Genomic DNA, 17,350 nt, shown 5'->3' with positions numbered 1-17,350 from the left:
TGCTGTCCAAGCACAAGTTCAAGGTTGGCTACGTGGGAGGGAGATACCTGCTCCTGGGAGTCCAGAGAGTCCGGTGCTGAGAGTCCAGGTCCAGAATCTACATGGCTGTGACCTTGGATGAGGCATTTAGAACCTGACAGGAAAAACTACTGAGGCAGGAGCACTTATTTTGATGCCCCAGAGCAGAATTGTAGGAGAACCACCCCCTCTCTGCAGAGGCACCAAAGCCTTCATCCAGATCCCCAAAAGGGTCCCTGCCCACCTGCAGGAGGGTGGGTGCCCCTGGTCCTAGGAGCCTGGTTCACTTCTGCTTCCTTCCACCAGACCTCAGCCCAGCATCTTCCACTTCCCAGCTGCTTCCACCTGCGGCTGGGGGACACGTCATCCCTAAGTGAAGGTGCTCCCTGCAGCCCCCTCTCCCCACTGGCCATCCAGTCCTTGGGAAGGTCTTGCACCCCATGGATCCAGAAGCAAGGGTGTCTTTAGCAAGACCAGAGCCACCTGTTCCCACCCCTCCCTGCCCCAGAGCACCCACAAACCGGCCACACGTGCACACAATTCAGACTTTGTAGCTGTTTTTATTATTAATATTATCTTCTCCTTTAAGCATCCCTTTAAGGGTGAAATGAAATCCAACCATTTACAGAGAAAATGATTTCAGAATGTACATATTGATTTTCCCTTACAAAAAAAAATAATACTATTATTGATGTCCTTACATTATGCATTTCCCAGGGTCCTGCCTTCTGCTTGGACAAGTCCTGTCTCCCCACCCAGACTCTCCCTGTTGCCCCCAAAGCTCTCCCATGCTGCCCCTGGGAACCGACGTGACCCATGGGTGGACAAGGCCAGCCATGCTTCCTGGATGCTTGGCATGGACAGGCCTCCTTGGGTCTAGGGGTCTCAGGGTCAGTTATTCCCTGGGAGAAACGTGGACATGGGACATGGCAGCAGTGTGCTGGTGGTCACATTCAGCTTGGTTTCCCTTCATATTGAGGGAGTGGCCCTGGGTTCTTCTGCCCCCACCAAATTCCCAGTGTATGCTGTGATGATATGTGAAACTCTTCAATCCCGCGCCCTGGCCCCCACCCCCTGACAGCTGTCCTCTCCACCGATGGCCAGGCCTTCACTCCTGCTGCTGTGAACAGGCCCTGCCCCACCAGGTCTGTGAGGAAGGCAGAGCCTGGCAGCTCTGAGCTGCTCCTATCTTCCTTCCCTTAGCCCTGAGCTGGTGCCCTGGAGGGGCATCCCATAGCAACTGAGGATGCCAGGGGCGTGGGGGTGAGAAAGCTGCCAAGGAGGGAGGCCCCAGGCCAGGGCCTGGGCATGATCAGGAGCCCTGAGACTCCCTGTCCATGGGGTGCAGCCTGGCCTAGATTGACCCAGAGCCATAGGGACCCCGAGTGTTTGAGCCACCTCTCAGCCCCAAGAGCAAACAGAAAGGAAGGCTGCTGTGACTTCAAAGGAGTTCCATGGGGGGCAGTCCCCTAGATGGGAGCAAAGTGGCTCAGAGCCCCTCAGCCCACTTCACGCTTGCCCACCAGTGGCTCCTCTGAGGCCAGCTCCCCACACCATGCCCTCACTGGGCACTTAACCCAGACAGAGCTGTCGCAAGAAGATGCCCTCCTCTCCTGGCCCATCAGGAAACCCCCAACCATAAGACATCTGGAGAAAGCCCCACTGGAGGTGGGGGGAGGGGACAGGTGGGATGATGCGGCTGGGGCCGAGAGGGGCTGGGGAGGTAGTGGGCTCTCAGCTGCACAGCCCTCAGGTCAGGATTCTCATTCCTCAGACTGAAAGACAGACAGACAGACAGACAGACAGACCCTGCATCCCCTTTAGCTTTGCTTTCTAGGCTCCCCAAGGGCTTTCTGCCTCAGTCATTTTGGGGAGCTGCAGGAGGTGTGGCCACAGGCCCGAGGAAGAGGCCAGGCCTGGGCCTGGCCTCTTCCATCCATACACAAGCATGTATTTACAGGGACACAGCAATACAGACATGTACAAATACACACCAAGCATGCACCCATGCCCATAAATATACACACACACACGCACAAACATGAGCCATTCCACAGGCCAACTCTGCAAACCGGCATCATTGGGTAGCGTCTGAGGGGCTGAGGGGAGGGGGTGTTTCCCCTTCCCACAGAGCTGCAAGCTCCTCACTGCCCCCAGCCCTGGGCTGCACAGTGAGGGAAACAGGAGCAAGCTGTTCCGGAAACTCTGACAATGAGAGCTGGATCCGACGACTGAGTTATTGCTGCTCCCTCCCCCTCTCCCAGAGATGCTACTGGTCCCCCATATCCATTCTCTTCTCCTCCATCAATAAGATAACTCCCAAGGTGAGGCCAGGCACATGGCGGCCCCGCTGAAGACTACACTTCCCAGGTTCCCTAGCAGCTGCTTGTGGCCATGTGACTGAGTCCCAGCCAATGAGAGGGCAGCAGAGGTGAGCCTGCCAATTCTGGCTCATGCCTTTAGCAAAAAGTGGGTGTGCCCTCTTGTCTATTTCTGCTTCCCCCAGGCTTGGATGCACACAGGAGGGTGGGCGCTGGAGCAGCTGCTGTGTACCCAGAATTGGAAGGTGCGTATGAAGAAACGCAGAGCTGCCCTACCAGCTCTGGGCCATCTCAATCTAGACTAATTAGAAACAAGCTTCCGTCTTGCTTAAACCACTGTATTTCAGGGTCTCCTAATCACAGCAGCTCAGAATCAACTCCAACAAAGACATCCCCACCAAGGCAAGCTATGAGGAACAGGAAGCATACAACTGGCCTTATTGTCCCTTTTTGGGCCCAAGACAGCCTCATGGCCCCTTTCTGGCCCCCAGCCCGCCTGCTCCAAGGAGGGGCACAACAGTGACTGCACCTGGGACAGTGGACAGCTGGGACTGGGTGTCAGAAGGAAAGGGTGATGGGGAGGGAGAGACGGATCCGTGCAGAGGACTCATGTCAGTCTTCTCCTCCCCACTTCCCCCTCAAGGCCACACCTACAACTGGACTCTTGGCCTTGCAAGGACTGAGTGCACAGTCCACAAGACAGCAATGTGAAAGGGAGAAGGAACGTCAACGCTGGGTTTAGAACCAAAAGGAAAGCTCCTCAGGGTTCTCCAGGCCCCTGTGTTGGCTCACGACAGCCTGAGGGGTGCACAGAGACAGACTCAGGCAGCAGCATCCCAGGGCAGCCAGGTCCTGTCCTTTGCGGCAGGGGGTGGAGTTCTGTCTCCATCTGGCCCAGCACTTCTGACTACATTGCAAAGCATCCCTCAGCACCTCCTCTTGGTAGGATGTGGCTTTTTCATCTCTTCCCTACCAGGTGTCCACACTTCCTCCTGGACCCAAATGCATCTACTTACAGAGCCCTGGGTCCTCCTGGCAGGCCGGTCTCCCACACCGAGCCCAAGGCCCAGGGATGCCAAATGGTGGGCTTTTTCCCGGCCTGGCCACCCCCCAGAGGCTGCCTGGTGAGATCCTGCAGGCTCTCTTCCCCAATCCTGCCTACCCTCCCCCGCTACCCAGGGACCACCACGCACACTCCAGTGGCACCTCCTGGCCACAGCAGTCTTGGCAGTCATAAGGGCCATCCAGACGTCACGGCCTGCGCCCTCTCCCAACAGGAGGGATATTTTCTGAGCTCAAAGGCCTGACCCTTGATTCACAAGGGCTTCAGTAGGGGAACCCTACCCCCACCCCCACTCCCCACCCACTCCTGGTCCCCTCAAGAACCACGGAGCCGGCAGGAGGCAGGGAGATAGCGCTAGGGGCCGCCGCCACCCCCGCCCTGTCACAAACCCTATCAGATCATGCAGCTCTAGACTTCCGTCTCGTCCAGTTTGCCCCGGGCGGGCGGCCTTCCCTCGGGACCCCTGTGGCGCCGCCCGCCCGCCGCCGTGCTCCTGGGCTCCTGGTAGGGGTTGTCCAGCAGGTAGTGGAACCGGTCGTAGTTCTTCAGCAGGTACTTGGGCGCATACATGTGCTCGCTGGGGTCTGCAGGCGGGTACTCCTGCTGCGTGCCGTCGAACCAGCCCCCGGTGCGGATCAGGCCGCGGATGTAGTTCAGGTCCCGCTTGTCCTCGTAGTCACCCCAGCGTGGGAAGTCGCCATTCTGGGCGGACACGAGCTTGAAGTAGATGCCCTCGGGCGTGAAGCACCAGGAGCAGTGCCAGCCGGCGAAGTGCAGGGGGCTGCCCAGCGACCACTGCACCAGGATGTGGCCGGTGCGGTTCTCATACTGTCTGAAGTTGGGCATGGTGTAGTACTGGCGGCGGCGCAGGCGGATGCCGTCCAGCCCATACACTGCCTGCAGCATGTCCACCGTGCAGCCCGACACCACCTCCAGGGTGCCCGGCTGCTTCCAGAAGAAGCCGTAGAGCGACTTGCGCATGTGGAAGGCGAAGGGCTCGGTCCAGCCATCGTAGAGCTTGAGGAAAAGGACGCCGTCACGGGCCGGGATCTCGTCCGCATCGTCAATGATGAAGACGTCGTCGGGCCGCAGGTTGCGCAGCCGCGAGACGCCGTCCTGGGTGAGGAAGGTGCGCAGGTAGTCGTCGGCGATCCAGCCGTCCTGCCGGCCGCCGGGCGGGAAGTGGTCCAGGAAGACATAGAGCACCTTGTGGCGGATGTACTCGAAGGTGCCATTGGTCAGCATCTCCCGGAACTTGAGCGGCCGCGGCTCCCCGTAAGCCGTGAAGTTGGACTCGCACACCACAAAGGCGTCCACCACGTCGCCCAGCTCGTGGAAGCGCACGTCCAGCAGGTCGAACTCGTGGTTGACGTTGATGGCGTTGATGACGCGGCGCGGCACCTCCCTGGGCACCAGCCGCTCCTTGGTGGGCAGGTTGGAGTACTGCACCACGGTGGGCACGCCGCAGCTGGGTCCGTGCCAGCCGGGCAGGCACACGCACTCCACCCACTTGCGCCGCGCGCCTCGGCCCCCCGTGCGCTCCCGGGCGCTCAGGAGGTACCGGGGTGGCCGCCGGGCCGAGGAGCCGTTGGCCCCCTCAGGCTTCTCCTCCGGCCGTCCTGGGGGCGGCCTCTCCAGCATCTTGGTGCCGGGTTTGAAGCAGACGCCGCCGGCCTTGGTGCGCACGAAATACTCGGTGGTGTCCTCGGGCAGCACCAAGTCCACCCGGTGGAGCTCCTCGGCCGCCTTGCTGGGCGGCAGCGGCTGCAGCAGGGGCGAGTGGGAGTAGAGTGGGGTACGCAGCAGGTCAGGGCCCCCTGGCTCGGGGCTGGCCTGGGGCGTGACCGGGGCATTGTTCCAGAAGAAGCTGGACACCAGGTTAGGGCTGAGGGAGGCCAGTTCTCGGGGGAAGGTGACATAGGACAGGGTCTTGAAGAAGTGCAGGAAGGAGATGAGGCACAGGCCGGCCATACAGAACATGAGAAAGAGCTTGTAGCGTCTCATCTTCATCCTGCGGGAGAGAGAGAGACAGGAGACTCATCAGGGCAGCCCAGGCTCCTTTCCTAGGAAGAGGACCTAGGAGGCCTCTGCTGCCACCTTGCTGGACAATGTGGTGGCCAGCACCTGCTGCCCCTGCATGGAGTGACCTCCTGCCCCCAAGAGTCAACTCGCGGTACCAAGGCCCCTGAAAGCCCCAGCACTGAGGACACCGCCGTGCTCCCATAGCCCTTCCCTGAGATCCCCAGGCCACCACCCTGCCCCCTCTGCAGCCTGCTTCTCCGCCTGGCCCACCCCACCCTGACTGTGCGGCTGCACTGCTAGGCTTGGCTCCAGGAGCAACATGCGCCTTGGGAAAAGCTCAACTCGCAGTACAGACTCCGCCCCAGGACAGAACGGGGAGAGCAGGCTGTAGGCTGCCCTCGTGGGTCCTGTCCCTCCCCTCCTATCTTCTTTTTTATGGACATATTGACAAACCTTTTGAATATTTTTTCACTGAAAAAACTCACAGGTCTCAAGGGAAAACACTTAATTCTAACATATTTAATGAATAAAATTAGGCCAGGCGTGGTGGCTCACGCCTGTAATCCCAACACCTTCAGAGGCTGAGGCAGGAGGATCACTTGAGCCCAGGAGTTTGAGACCAGCTTGGACAACATGGTGAGACCCCATCTCTACAGAAAATTTAAAAATTAGCCAGGTGTGGTGCCATGTGCCTGTGGTCCCAGCTACTTAGGAGGCTGAGGTGGGAGGATCACTTGAGACCTTGAGGTTGAGGCTGCAGTGAGCCATGATTGCACCACTGCGCCCCAGCCTGGACAACAGACTGAGACCCTATCTCAAAAACAAAATAAAATAAAAGTTCCCCTTCATTATCCCATGCCCTTTACTAATCTCCAGGCATAAAAATTTGAGGTCGGCCAGTGCAGTGGCTCAGGCCTATAATCCCAGCACTTTGGGAGGCCGAGGTGGGCAGATCACAAGGTCAGGAGTTCAAGACCAGCCTGGCCAACATGGTGAAACCCCATCTCTACTAAAAATACAAAAGTTAGCTGAGTGTAGTGGCGCATGCCTGTAATCCCAGCTATACCGGCTGAGGCAGGAGAATTACTTGAACCCAGGAGGCGGAAGTTGCAGTGAGCCATGATCACGCCATTGCACTCCAGAACCTGGGCGACAAGAGCAAGACTCCATCTAAAAAAAAAAAAAAAAAAAATTTGAGGTCTATCTCTTGCTTTATATGCAATTTTTCTATTCTTGATTTAATATTTTTCATAAATACTACCATATTGGACACTAAGTCTAACCAAGTTGTTTTCCTCAATCAATGATAGATTTAAAAGATTTTGGTGTCAGTAGAAATAAATGTACCAGTTCCTTTTAAATCCCACATATTACATGGCTATTGTGAATAAATCACTCTGTATTCATGACTCATGATGTAACCATTTGCTATTCATTTATACAGTTTAATTTATCAATTAGTTTATGGCTGTGGAATGGAGATGCTTGTATATTCTCATTCTCCAATTTAAATTTTTTTTGTGTGTTTTTGTTTGTTTGTTTGTTTTTAAGACAGAGTCTTGCTCTGTCACCCAGGCTGAAGTGCAGTGGTGCGATCTCTGCTCACTGCAGCCTCTGCCTCCCAGGTTCAAGGAATTCTCACCTCAGCCTCCCAAGTAGCCGGGATTACAGGCACACACCACCACACCCAGCTAATTTTTGTATTTGTAGTAGAGATGGGGTTTCGCCATGTTGGCTAGGCAGGTCTCGAACTCCTGACCTCAGGTGATCCGCCCACCTCGACCTCCCAAAGTGTTGAGATTACAGGCATGAGCCACCATGCCTGGCCTAAATAAACTTTTAATTTTAGAATATTTGTAGATTATCAGAAAAGGTGCAAAGACAGCACAGAGGCTTCCTCACACACTTCACCCTGTTGCTCCCAGTTTATACCACCATGGTACATTTGTCACAACTAGGAAACGGACATCGGAATGTCACCATCAGCCAAACTCCACGCTGGATTTGGATCCCTCGTTTTATGAATGAGCCGTGCAGCCACAGAGCACCTCCGACCGTAGCCATCCAGCTCATTTCACCCTTGAGTCTAGGCAGGTGGGCAGGCGGGCCAGGAGTTTACATCCATTTGACCAGTGAAGATGCTGGGTGGGGCCAAGTGAGACCAGTGACCTGTCCGGGGGGAGCCCACTGAGTCACAGAAAAGGCTGAGACAGAAACCTTGCCTTTGGCATCTGGCACTCTCCTACCTAGATATTCTTAAAATGTTCCCATCTGTGGCTTCTCTTTATTTTTGATTCTTTCTCTGGGTCATGCTCTCCCCTTCACTTTTTTTTTTGAGACAGAGTCTCACTCTATCACCCAGGCTGAAGTGCAGTGGCTAGATCCTGGCTCACTGCAACTTCCATCTACCAGGTTCAAGCAATTCTCTTGCCTCAGCCTCCCAAGTAGCTGGAATTACAGGCGTGTGCCACCATGCCCTGATAATTTTTGTATTTTTAGTGCAGATGTGGTTTCACTACGTTGGCCAGGCTGGCCTTGAACTCCTGACCTCAAGTGATCTGCCCGCCTCAGCTTCTGAAAGTGCTGGGATTACAGGCATGAACCACCATGGCCAGCCTCCCTACTTTTTAAGGACAGCAAGGTAGGGTGGAAAGATAGGAATTTGGGTTAAGCGTGGTGGCTCACGCCTGTAATCCCAGCACTTTGGGAAGCTGAGGCAGGTGGATCACCAGAGGTCAGGAGTTTGAGACCAGCCTGGCCAACATTGTGAAACCCTGTCACTACTAAAAATACAAAAATTAGCTAGTCACGGTGGTGGGCACCTGTAATCCCAGCTACTAGGGAGGCTGAGGCAGGAGAATCGCTTGAACCAGGGACGTGGAGGTTGCAGTGAGCCGAGATCGCACCACTGTACTCCAACCTGGGCAACAGAATGAGACTCCGTCTCAAAAAACAACAAACAAACAAACAAACAAAAACAAGGCTCCTAATCATTCTGAACCTTAGTTTCTCCATCTGTGAAATGGGCACAGAGTTCCTGGCATGCAGCATGCTCAATAAGCTCTTGTTCCCTTCAATGCTCAAGGCTGGATGCCCCCAATTTAATTTTCTACAAGCCACATGGTCATAAGGCACAGAATCACAACACGATTGATCTAGAAATTTTAAGGACCATCTCCTCCAACTCTTTCATTTTATAGAGGAGGAAACCAGGACCTAGGGGCCTTCAGGGACCTGCCCAAAGTCACAACAGAGCTGGAGTGTGAACCGGGCAGCTGGGCTCCTGCACCAGGTGCCCCTCATGACCTCAGCTTGCGAGGAGTCCTGAGCAGGCTGGTAAGAAGCAGTGGAGCTGCTGATCCCGACAATCAGGGCAGCGTTTGCCCCATTCGAGCTCAGATATCCCTCCTCCAGTAAACGCCTGCCCCCCTGGAGCTGTCCACACGGAGTGGGCACAGCTGACTGCAGGCAGGTAGAACAGTCTGGGGTAGGGGCCTGACCTCTGCTAAATGTCCCAGGGCAGAGCTGGGGCTGTTCGCCACTGGCGTTTGGAAGGAGGGGCTGCTCCTTGATAACATTTTGAAGTGGGTCTTCTGCACTTCATTCTCCATTTTGGATTCCAGCCCTTGTCTGGCAAAGTGAGACCAGTTGGGCTGGACCAGCAGGGTGAGCAAAAGGGGCTAGGAGTGCTGTGGCCAGGACCAGACACAAGGCAATACTGCAGCCGGGGTTAGCATGGCGAAAGCTTCCAGAGCAACCTACTCTTGGGGTTTCAGGACTTGGAAAGGCAGCCTGGATCCTTCTGGTGGGCTATTTTTCTTTTTCTTTTTTTTTTTTAAATTTTTTAATTTTTTTGAGACGGAGTTTTGCTCTTGTTGCCCAGGCTGGAGTGCAATGGTGCGATCTCAGCTCACCACAACCTCTGCCTCAAGCAATTCTCCCGCCTTAGCCTCCTGAGTAGCTGGGATTACAGACATGCACCACTACACCGGCTAATTTTGTATCTTTAGTACAGGTGGGGTTTCACCATGTTGGTCAGGCTCGTCTCGAACTCCTGACCTCAGGTGATCTGCCCGCCTTGGCCTCCCAGAGTGCTGGGATTACAGGTGTGGGCCACTGTGCCTGGCCTTAGTGGGCTATTTTTCTGTACTTGGGACCTGCCTCTGTGGGGGACACTCTAAGTTACACAACTGGTGTAAGCTATGTGGCAGGCATGGCCTGGGGCTGCCATTCAGACTCTAAATCCCCTGGCAGCATGAACAAAGGCTTTAGCAAAGCAAGGTAAGAGGAACTCAGAGAGGCAAGGAAACAGCCTGCTTGGCGTAAAGGGCCTCCGTGGACCTGCTAAGGTCAGATTGACCCAGCTGCCCCTTGGCTGGCTTTCAGGATCTAGTTACTCACAGCCAGCTGTGCCCTTCTGAGCATGGACTCACCAGTGCTTGGGAGCTCCCCCTCTCAGTCACTGGAGCCTTCAGGCAGGGCCCCTTAATAAGGCCTCAGTCTGGGTTGCTGCTGAGAATCAAGGATCTGAGCATGTTTCCCTCATCACTCAGGCTGCTAGGAGGCTCAGAAGCACACAGTGGTCAGCCCAGAGCATGTCAACAGCACCTCACAGACAGCATTTTCTTGGACTCCTTCACTTGCAGCTGCCCGCATAGTTTCAATCCTTTTCAGCTCAATTCCTTTTTGTCTTTTCATTTTTTTATTGAGACAGCATATAAATAAAATGGAATAAATAAGCACTGGCACTCAGGGTCTCATTTAAATCTCTCAGGCACTCTGGTAGGTTATTTAAACTGCCCTGTTTTAACAGATGGAGAAAACGAGACTCAGAAAGATGGCAAGACTTTCCCCAAAGGACATCATTAAGGAGGTGGCTGAGTCAGGACTTGAACATAAGTTTAGGTTCTCAAGCCAGTGCCTCTCTCCCTCATGACAGCTGAGACCACCAGATCCCTCTGTAGTGCAGGCGGCCCAGCTGTGGGCTAAAGCCATGGAACCAAACTGGGCCCCAGTTGGTGGCATTTCAGCTTCCATTACAAAGCTTCATCAAAGCTGGGCACAGTGGCTCATGCCTCTGGAATCTCTGCACTTTGGGAGGCCAAGGTGGGCAGATTGCTTGAGTCCGGGAGTTCAAGACCAGCTTGGGCAACATGGCTAAACCCCGTCTCTACAAAAAAAAAAAAAAAAAAAAAAAATTAGCAGTGCCTACTTTCTAGCAGTGCCAGGCATGTAGAACTACTATGTGCCTGTAGTTCTAGCTACTTGGGAAGCTGAGGTGGGAAGACTGCTTGAGCCCTGCAGGTCAAGGCTGCAGTGAGCTGAGAGATCGCAATTCTGCACTCCAGCCTGGGCAGGGGAGTGAGACTCTTATCTCAAAAGCAAAAATAACAAAGCATCGACAAACCATCAGGTGTAACAGTAAAACTATCACTGAGGCTGACATGCCAGACACTGTCCTAAGCTTGTTACACACGTGACTGTACTGAATCCTCCCAACACGAAGCAGGTACCCTTGTATAAGGAAACCGAGGCCAGGGAGATGATGTCGCTTGCACAGCATTGCACAATAGAAGGATCATACTGGATCCTATAGGGTCAATCATGGGGTTATATCCAGTGGTAAAGCTGTCCTGAGCCCCTTCCAGCTGCCAAGTTCAACCCAAGTAGAGTGACAGAGCCCCTGAGGAGTCCACCTGTGACCAGTGAAGACAACCCAGTGGATGGTGCAGCCCTGGGGCATTTGATCCATACAACATGCCACAGGGTGGTCACCCAACCCACGTCACTCATTCACTCAGCAACGATTTTGCCAGAGCCCCGTGTGCCAGGCACCTCGGTGGGTACTGGGAACATGGGGAGACAGGACGGACCAAAATCCCTGCCCTCAGGGAGCCTGCTCAGCACCCAACAGGGTAGGGAGCCTGCGTAAACTACAAACACACGAGTCAGCTCAGAAAACTGCGCGCCCAAAGAGGCTGTGCTCTGGAGAAAGACAAAGCGGGTAACGGGCAGGAGTGAGTGCGTCATTATGTCCAGTGATGAATGGAGTGGGCAGGGCAGGCTCACCCAGGAGGCGACGTGAGCAGACTCCACGCAGGAGAGGGCGCCAGGGAAGAATGTTCCAGGCAGAAGGCACAACCAGTGCCCTGGCAGGAGTGTATGTGCGCCAGTGAAGAACAGCAAGGCAGGTGGGACGGAGCAAGTGAGGAGACATGGGGGGCAGGGAACAAACCCAGATCACAGGGCCTGGAGGCATGGTTAGAAGTGTGGCTTTCACCGGAGGATTCAGAGAAGGGAGGCCATGGCCTGACCTTGGTGTGAATGGCTCACTTTGGCTGCTCTGCTGAGAATGAATGGGCGCTTCAAGGGCAGGGCAGGGGAAGCCAGGAGGCCACACTGAACTGCCCAGGTGAGTCAGGGTGGCTTCCACCAGGGTGTAGGGTGTAGAGTGTGCTCAGATTCTGCTGGATTTGCTGAAGAGCTGGATGTGAGCAAGGCAGCACACTGGGTGGCCCCAGGCACTGGAAGAATGGACCAGCCCTTGACTGGGGTGGAGGAGGCTGGCCCTATCTGGCAGACCTGGGGCTTGCAGCCAGCATCTGTCTCTGCAGGGCCTAGCCCTAACCACTACTTCTCCTCCTGCAGACACCAACAGTGAGGCTGGGCGTGAAGGACATGGCCAAGGTCAAACACTGGCTAGCAGCAGGTCCTGGGCTAACCTTTGTCTCTAGATCCAAACCTCAGGTCCTTTCTGCAGCATGCTATCTAGAAGCTTCACCTGAGGGATGGGCGGGGTGGGATATGCTTTGTCTGTGGTCCCCCTGTGGCCTCAAAGCACTGTGGGGGACATCGTCCAGCCCACTGTCCCACTCCCACCTACTTCCCTGGATGTACGTGGCTTGAGGTCCTCCAGCAGCTCAGGAAGCCAGGAGGGTCACTGTGGTTAGGACCTAACTGGAGAATAAGGTTAACTGAGCGAGGGCTTAGGGCCTTCCCTGGGCTGGGCGCCCTCTGTGACCCAGGCAGGCAGCTCTCTGAGGACAAAACCCCTCTCCAGCTCCTTCCCACCACCAAGGCTAATCTCTGTTAGCACAGATGCCATACTCTGGCCCTTACTCAGTTCGTTAAAATTCACCTAGTATTTCTCAGATGCCTGCTCTGTGCCAAGATAGCCTCCCTGGAGCCAAAGCACCTGCCTCTGCCCCAAGCCAGAGCCCATCCCGAACTCTCCCAACCTCCCCCAGCTCCTCATCATCATCAATGTTCCTATAGTCACTATGAACAGAGCAGGTCACCTGACCTCTCTCAGCCTCAACTCCTCCATGTATAAAATGGGTATCATTATCTCTGCCCTGCTTATTTCAAGTGAGAATCAGAGAGACCTATGCATGGCCCCAGCCCCAGTCAACACTAGGCTCATTTTCCCCTAGATGTCTGTCTTCCCAGCTGGCATATAAGCTCCCTAAAGCAGGGAATGTACACAGCAGGTGCTCAATGAGATCACCCCGCACTGCCCTGGGCCTCCACAATGCCCTCACCATCACTTCCATGTGCTCGGACTCCCCAGTTCAAATCCCAGCTCTGCCACTCCTATCTGTGTGGCCTTGTGCAGGTTAACCACTTTTCTGTACCTCTGTTTTCCCATCGATGAGATGCCTAGCACACAGTAAGCACTCAATGATAAGTGCTAGCTCTTCTATTATTATTCCCCAGCCTGGCAGAGAAGAGAAAGAGTGAGCCTTTGGGTGGGGACACACCAGAAGCAGAGGCTTGCAGGTGAGTCCCTGGCAGGGCCTCAGCCTAGGTGGGTGCTGTCTTATCTCAGGGCAACAGGGAGCAAAACCTAAACCTGCTGTGGGGAGGGGCCAGGGGCTGGGAAGCCATGCCTCCTGAGACTCCAAGAAAAGGGGGGCTTGAGGCTCCACCCCCACCCCGCTGCCAGACACCCCGTAAGTTGCGCCCAGCCCCAGGGGCCTGTGCCTTTTTAAATTTTTTTAGACAGGGTTTTGTCTTTCTTTGTTACCCAGGCAGGCTGGAGTACAGTGGGGTGGTCAAGGTTCACTGCAGCCACAAACTCCTGGGTTCAAGTGATCCTCCCACCTCAGCCTCCTAAGTAGCTGGGACTACAGGTATGTGCCACCACTCGGCTGATTTTTTAAACATTTTTTTGTAGAGAGGAGGTCTCCCTACATTGCCAAGCTGGTCTCGACCTCCTGGGCTCAAGTGATACCTCGGCCCCCCAGTGTTGGGATTGCAAGCGTGGGCCACTGCCTCTGGCCGGGCCTGGGTCTGTTGGGATAGGTGGTAGAGCATGGGCCAGGTGCTTCCTGGCAGCCAGGTGATCCTGGAAGAGGGAGGCTGAGGCTGACCCAGGATGGCAGCAGGCAGTCTTCAGGCAGTGGCCATGGCCCAGAGGGTCTGAGCTGGACAGATTTCCTTCTTTCCCTCCCTCTTCCCACTTCTTGTGCCATTTTTCTCTAGCTCTGCTTGGAAGCCTGACGGGCTGTGAGGGAGGGAAGCTGATGAGCCCAAACTCCATGACTCAGCCATGACCTCATAGTCAGGACTCAGGTGGAGCCCAGCCAGGAGCTTCTGGCCAGGGAGAAGGGAGGTGCTCTCTGGAGGCCACTGGCTGTGATGGTGGGAGCTGGCCAGGCAGGTAGCAGCCTCCCAGGCGCAGACTCACACTGACAGCTGTCACTTGGTGAAGGGCGGCTCCTGTGGAGCTCTCCGTGGTCCTGAGCTTGCCTGTGCTGGCCAGAGTCCTAGCTCAGTCCCCAGGGTGCCCTTGGCTGGCCTCACCCTGGCCCCTGCCACCCTCCTCCGTGGTTCAGACGGCTCATGTCTTAACAGCCAGTTCCCCTGTCCACCACCCTCTGGCCCCTTCTCCGCCTGCCCCTCAACACCTGATGTCTGGCGTCTTCAGCTGGGGGACAGCCACTGGGCACTCCTCCAACTGGGAGAAGGGGCCAGCTATCACATGTCCAGCAGTAAAGCAGGCCCAACACCCAGTGGGCACTCAGGGCATCCCTGGAATGTCCATGAGGGGCATTTTGGAGGATGCCAGAAACAACCTCAGTCTCTACTTCTGGGCAGGAAGGAGCCCATCCACTGCCCCCAGCCCTGGTACACCTCGGGGTGGACCCGCACTACCTCTCCAGGAGTTAGTTCAACTGCACGAAAGGGCTTCGCGCTGAAGCCCGTCTCCCTGTGCTCACCTTCCACCCGGCCTGGTCCTGCCCCATGTGACCTGAGGGCTCTGCCACCTCCAAAAGGAAGGCAGGAGGCACATCTTTGCAGCAATCCCTGCCATGTACAGCAGCTCCTGGGGCACAAGGTAGGCCAGTGGCTACAATGGCCAGATCCGAACACTGCTTGTGGCCTTGGCAAGTCACTCTGCCTCCCCGTGCCTCAGTTTCCCCCTCCACGATACGGAGGTATAACCATTTCTATCTCAGGGTTGTTGTCAGAGTTGAGTGAGTTAATCCCCGCAAAAAGCTAGGGACCATGCCTAAGCACACAACAGATGCTCAGGACACGCCGGCTCCACTGTTACTGGAAGTCTGGAGGATTTGGTTTGAATCCCAGTGCCATGACTTACTTGCTGTGTGCCCTTTGGCAAGTTACTTAGCTTCTCTGGTCCTCAGTCTTCTCCGATCTAAAAGAAAGATGTCACCCTCTGTTTTGCAGTCCTGTGGGAGACCTGGCTGAGCCATGGTGTCAAAGCATTCTGCATGGAGCCTGGCCATTGGCAGAGGTTCTATAAATGCATGGTTTTTTTTTTTTTTCTTTCCTTCCATTTGGGTTTCCCGCTGGACGACCAAATGCAGATGACCCCCTGAACATGCCAGGCCTTGCTCCTGACCGGCTTTATTACCTTTAAGAAAGGTAACAAAGACACCTTTGTTAAGGTACAAAAGGAGGTGGGCCAGTTGGGGGGCTGCTTCACCCTGACTGGCACCCTCAGCCTGCAGGGCCTTTCTCAGTAACTCACCAGGCATTCAGGACCTAAGGCCAGAATCTGCGGAATCCAGCCCAGCCAAGGCCTGCAGACTCCTCTCCTGGGTCCAGAGGGCCTGCAAGTAAGAATTTGGTCCAAGGCTTCACCCTTGGACATGCCTCTGCATGTCCACTCCCACGGGCCGCCCATTCCAATCCCTTTGGGCTGCTAGAAGTTCTTCCTTCTGTTGACCTTCATCAGTTTCCCTGGAGCTTCTGCTACTGGTTCCTTCCCTGGGGTATGGCAGAGGAAGTCGGCATCTCAGGAGTCAGAAGACAGTGAGCACCTCCCCGGACTCTGAGACTAAATGCAGCTTGAGGTTTCAGGATCCCACATGGGGAGACAGGTAGAGGCGGTGGCTGCAGAACATGTCCGATCCTGGAGTCCCGGCGAGACTGGAGAAACAACTGCTGCTCTGCTGTCCTCCCCTCTCATCATCTGACTCACTCCTTTGACTGACACCCATCCACAGGGACGCCTACACAAAGTGGTCACTCTGCAGTCGACGTATCATCCCAGCTACTGGTGGTCATCGGGGACGCAGCTATGTGTGTCTCCATTTTGCAGATGAGGACATGGAGGCCTCAAGAGGTTAAGTGACTTGCTCAGCCACACACAGCTGATGGGAATGAAACAGATGGAAACGGAGACTCCCCAAGCTGACAGGCGGACTACAGATCTGGGGGTTCTGCTCCAGGCTCAACACAAGTGGCCTGGGCGAGGGAGGGCCTGGTAGACCATGACACCCAGCATCGAGGAATTCTGCTTCCCCAGCAGGCTCAGAAGGAAGAAGTCTGCTTCAGGGGCCAGGCCTGGTCAAAGACTCCATCTTCCCTGGATGGCCAGAGTCAAATCCTTGCAAATCCCGTTCACCATGGAGCAGGTGAGACAGCTTCTGCTGTGCCCACCCATGGATGAAGAAACTAGGCCAACAGAGGAGAGACAGAGCTACAAGGGGAGCAGTTCTTAGATTAGGCAGGCAGGGTTCAGGAAAGACAGGGTGCCCAGGCCACCAGAATACCCACGAGAGTCTGGGCCTCATGGAGTCAGCCCCACTCTCTGCTGGCTCAGCTCCAGGGTGGAGGCCTTGCCAAAGGCTCAGCCCAAGACCCATCCCAGGAGCCCTTTCCATGGCAACCCCACCCCTCCCCCACCTCCAGTCCCTGTGCACCACTCTCTCCCCTCCAAACCCATCCCCATCAGCTGATCCCAGCTCCCTGCAGGCTGCCTGAGGACTTTCCCACGGAGTGGCCGGCAAGTGCCTGGGAAAGTTGGTTCCCAAAGCTGGGATCTACCCCTGCTAGGACTCCACCCCTCCTGCACTGGTCACTGGTCCATTCAGGACATCAGCTCCTCATCCCCAGAGGCTCATTCCATAATGTTTCTGTTTTTGTTTTTTAGAGACGAGACCTATGTTACCCAGGCTGTATGTGAATTCCTGGACTCAAGCAATCCTCCCATCTCAGCCTCGTGAGTAGTTGGGACAAGTCTCACACCACCATACCCAGCTTAATTTAATTTGAATTTTAATAGCTGCATGCTCTAGTGGTTCCTACGTTAGACTGTGCAGTTTAGACTGAACGGAGAGGGCAGGAGGCAGGGAGTCAACCGGGTCCACCGCGCCAGCACCGCTGGAGAGATGGGGCTGCACTGAGGGAAGACCCTCGTGGGGACGGTCACAGAGCTGGAGCAAGGGAGCATCCCAGGGCGCCAAGCCTGAGAGACGGCCCGTGATGAAGGGGAGGGCCAGGGGTGGGGCAGTGGTGAGCTGATGCCAAGGTCTTGGCTGAGAGGGGCTCATAGAGCATTGGTTAACTACAGGAGGGAGGGATGCAGCTCTGGGGGGCTGCCTGACACCAGGGTGCAGGGGCATTAGGCAGGTGACTGGCAGAAGGAGACCTCGGGAGGGGAGGTGGGCTAAAG

At 55.4% G+C, this 17,350-nt stretch overlaps 1 protein-coding gene across 5 annotated transcripts in view; it reads right to left on the bottom strand.

Moving 5' to 3' along the window:
- Positions 1-558: 558 nt before the first annotated feature.
- MGAT3 (beta-1,4-mannosyl-glycoprotein 4-beta-N-acetylglucosaminyltransferase) overlaps positions 559-17,350 on the bottom strand; it is a 34,826-nt gene continuing 18,034 nt past the window's right edge. Inside the window, exons 2-3 of one of the 5 annotated variants that reach the window (XM_055105366.2) lie at positions 6,512-6,594; positions 559-5,413 (exon numbers count right to left, since the gene is read on the bottom strand). In XM_055105366.2, coding sequence (XP_054961341.1) covers positions 3,811-5,413; positions 6,512-6,594 — 1,686 coding nt within the window. In that variant the 3' untranslated portion in view covers positions 559-3,810. Of the gene's footprint in view, positions 5,414-6,490; positions 6,595-14,645; positions 14,888-15,421; positions 15,558-17,350 lie in introns of those variants that run through there. The other 4 variants (XM_008975113.6, XM_034949044.4, XM_034949047.4 and 1 more) reach the window with 4 other exon arrangements.

The sequence above is a fragment of the Pan paniscus genome, chromosome 23 (genome assembly GCF_029289425.2).
Source record: "Pan paniscus chromosome 23, NHGRI_mPanPan1-v2.0_pri, whole genome shotgun sequence".
Taxonomy (NCBI): domain Eukaryota; kingdom Metazoa; phylum Chordata; class Mammalia; order Primates; family Hominidae; genus Pan; species Pan paniscus.
The sequence above is the reverse complement of the archived record's forward strand: the minus strand, read 5'-3'. Positions and strand labels throughout refer to the sequence as shown.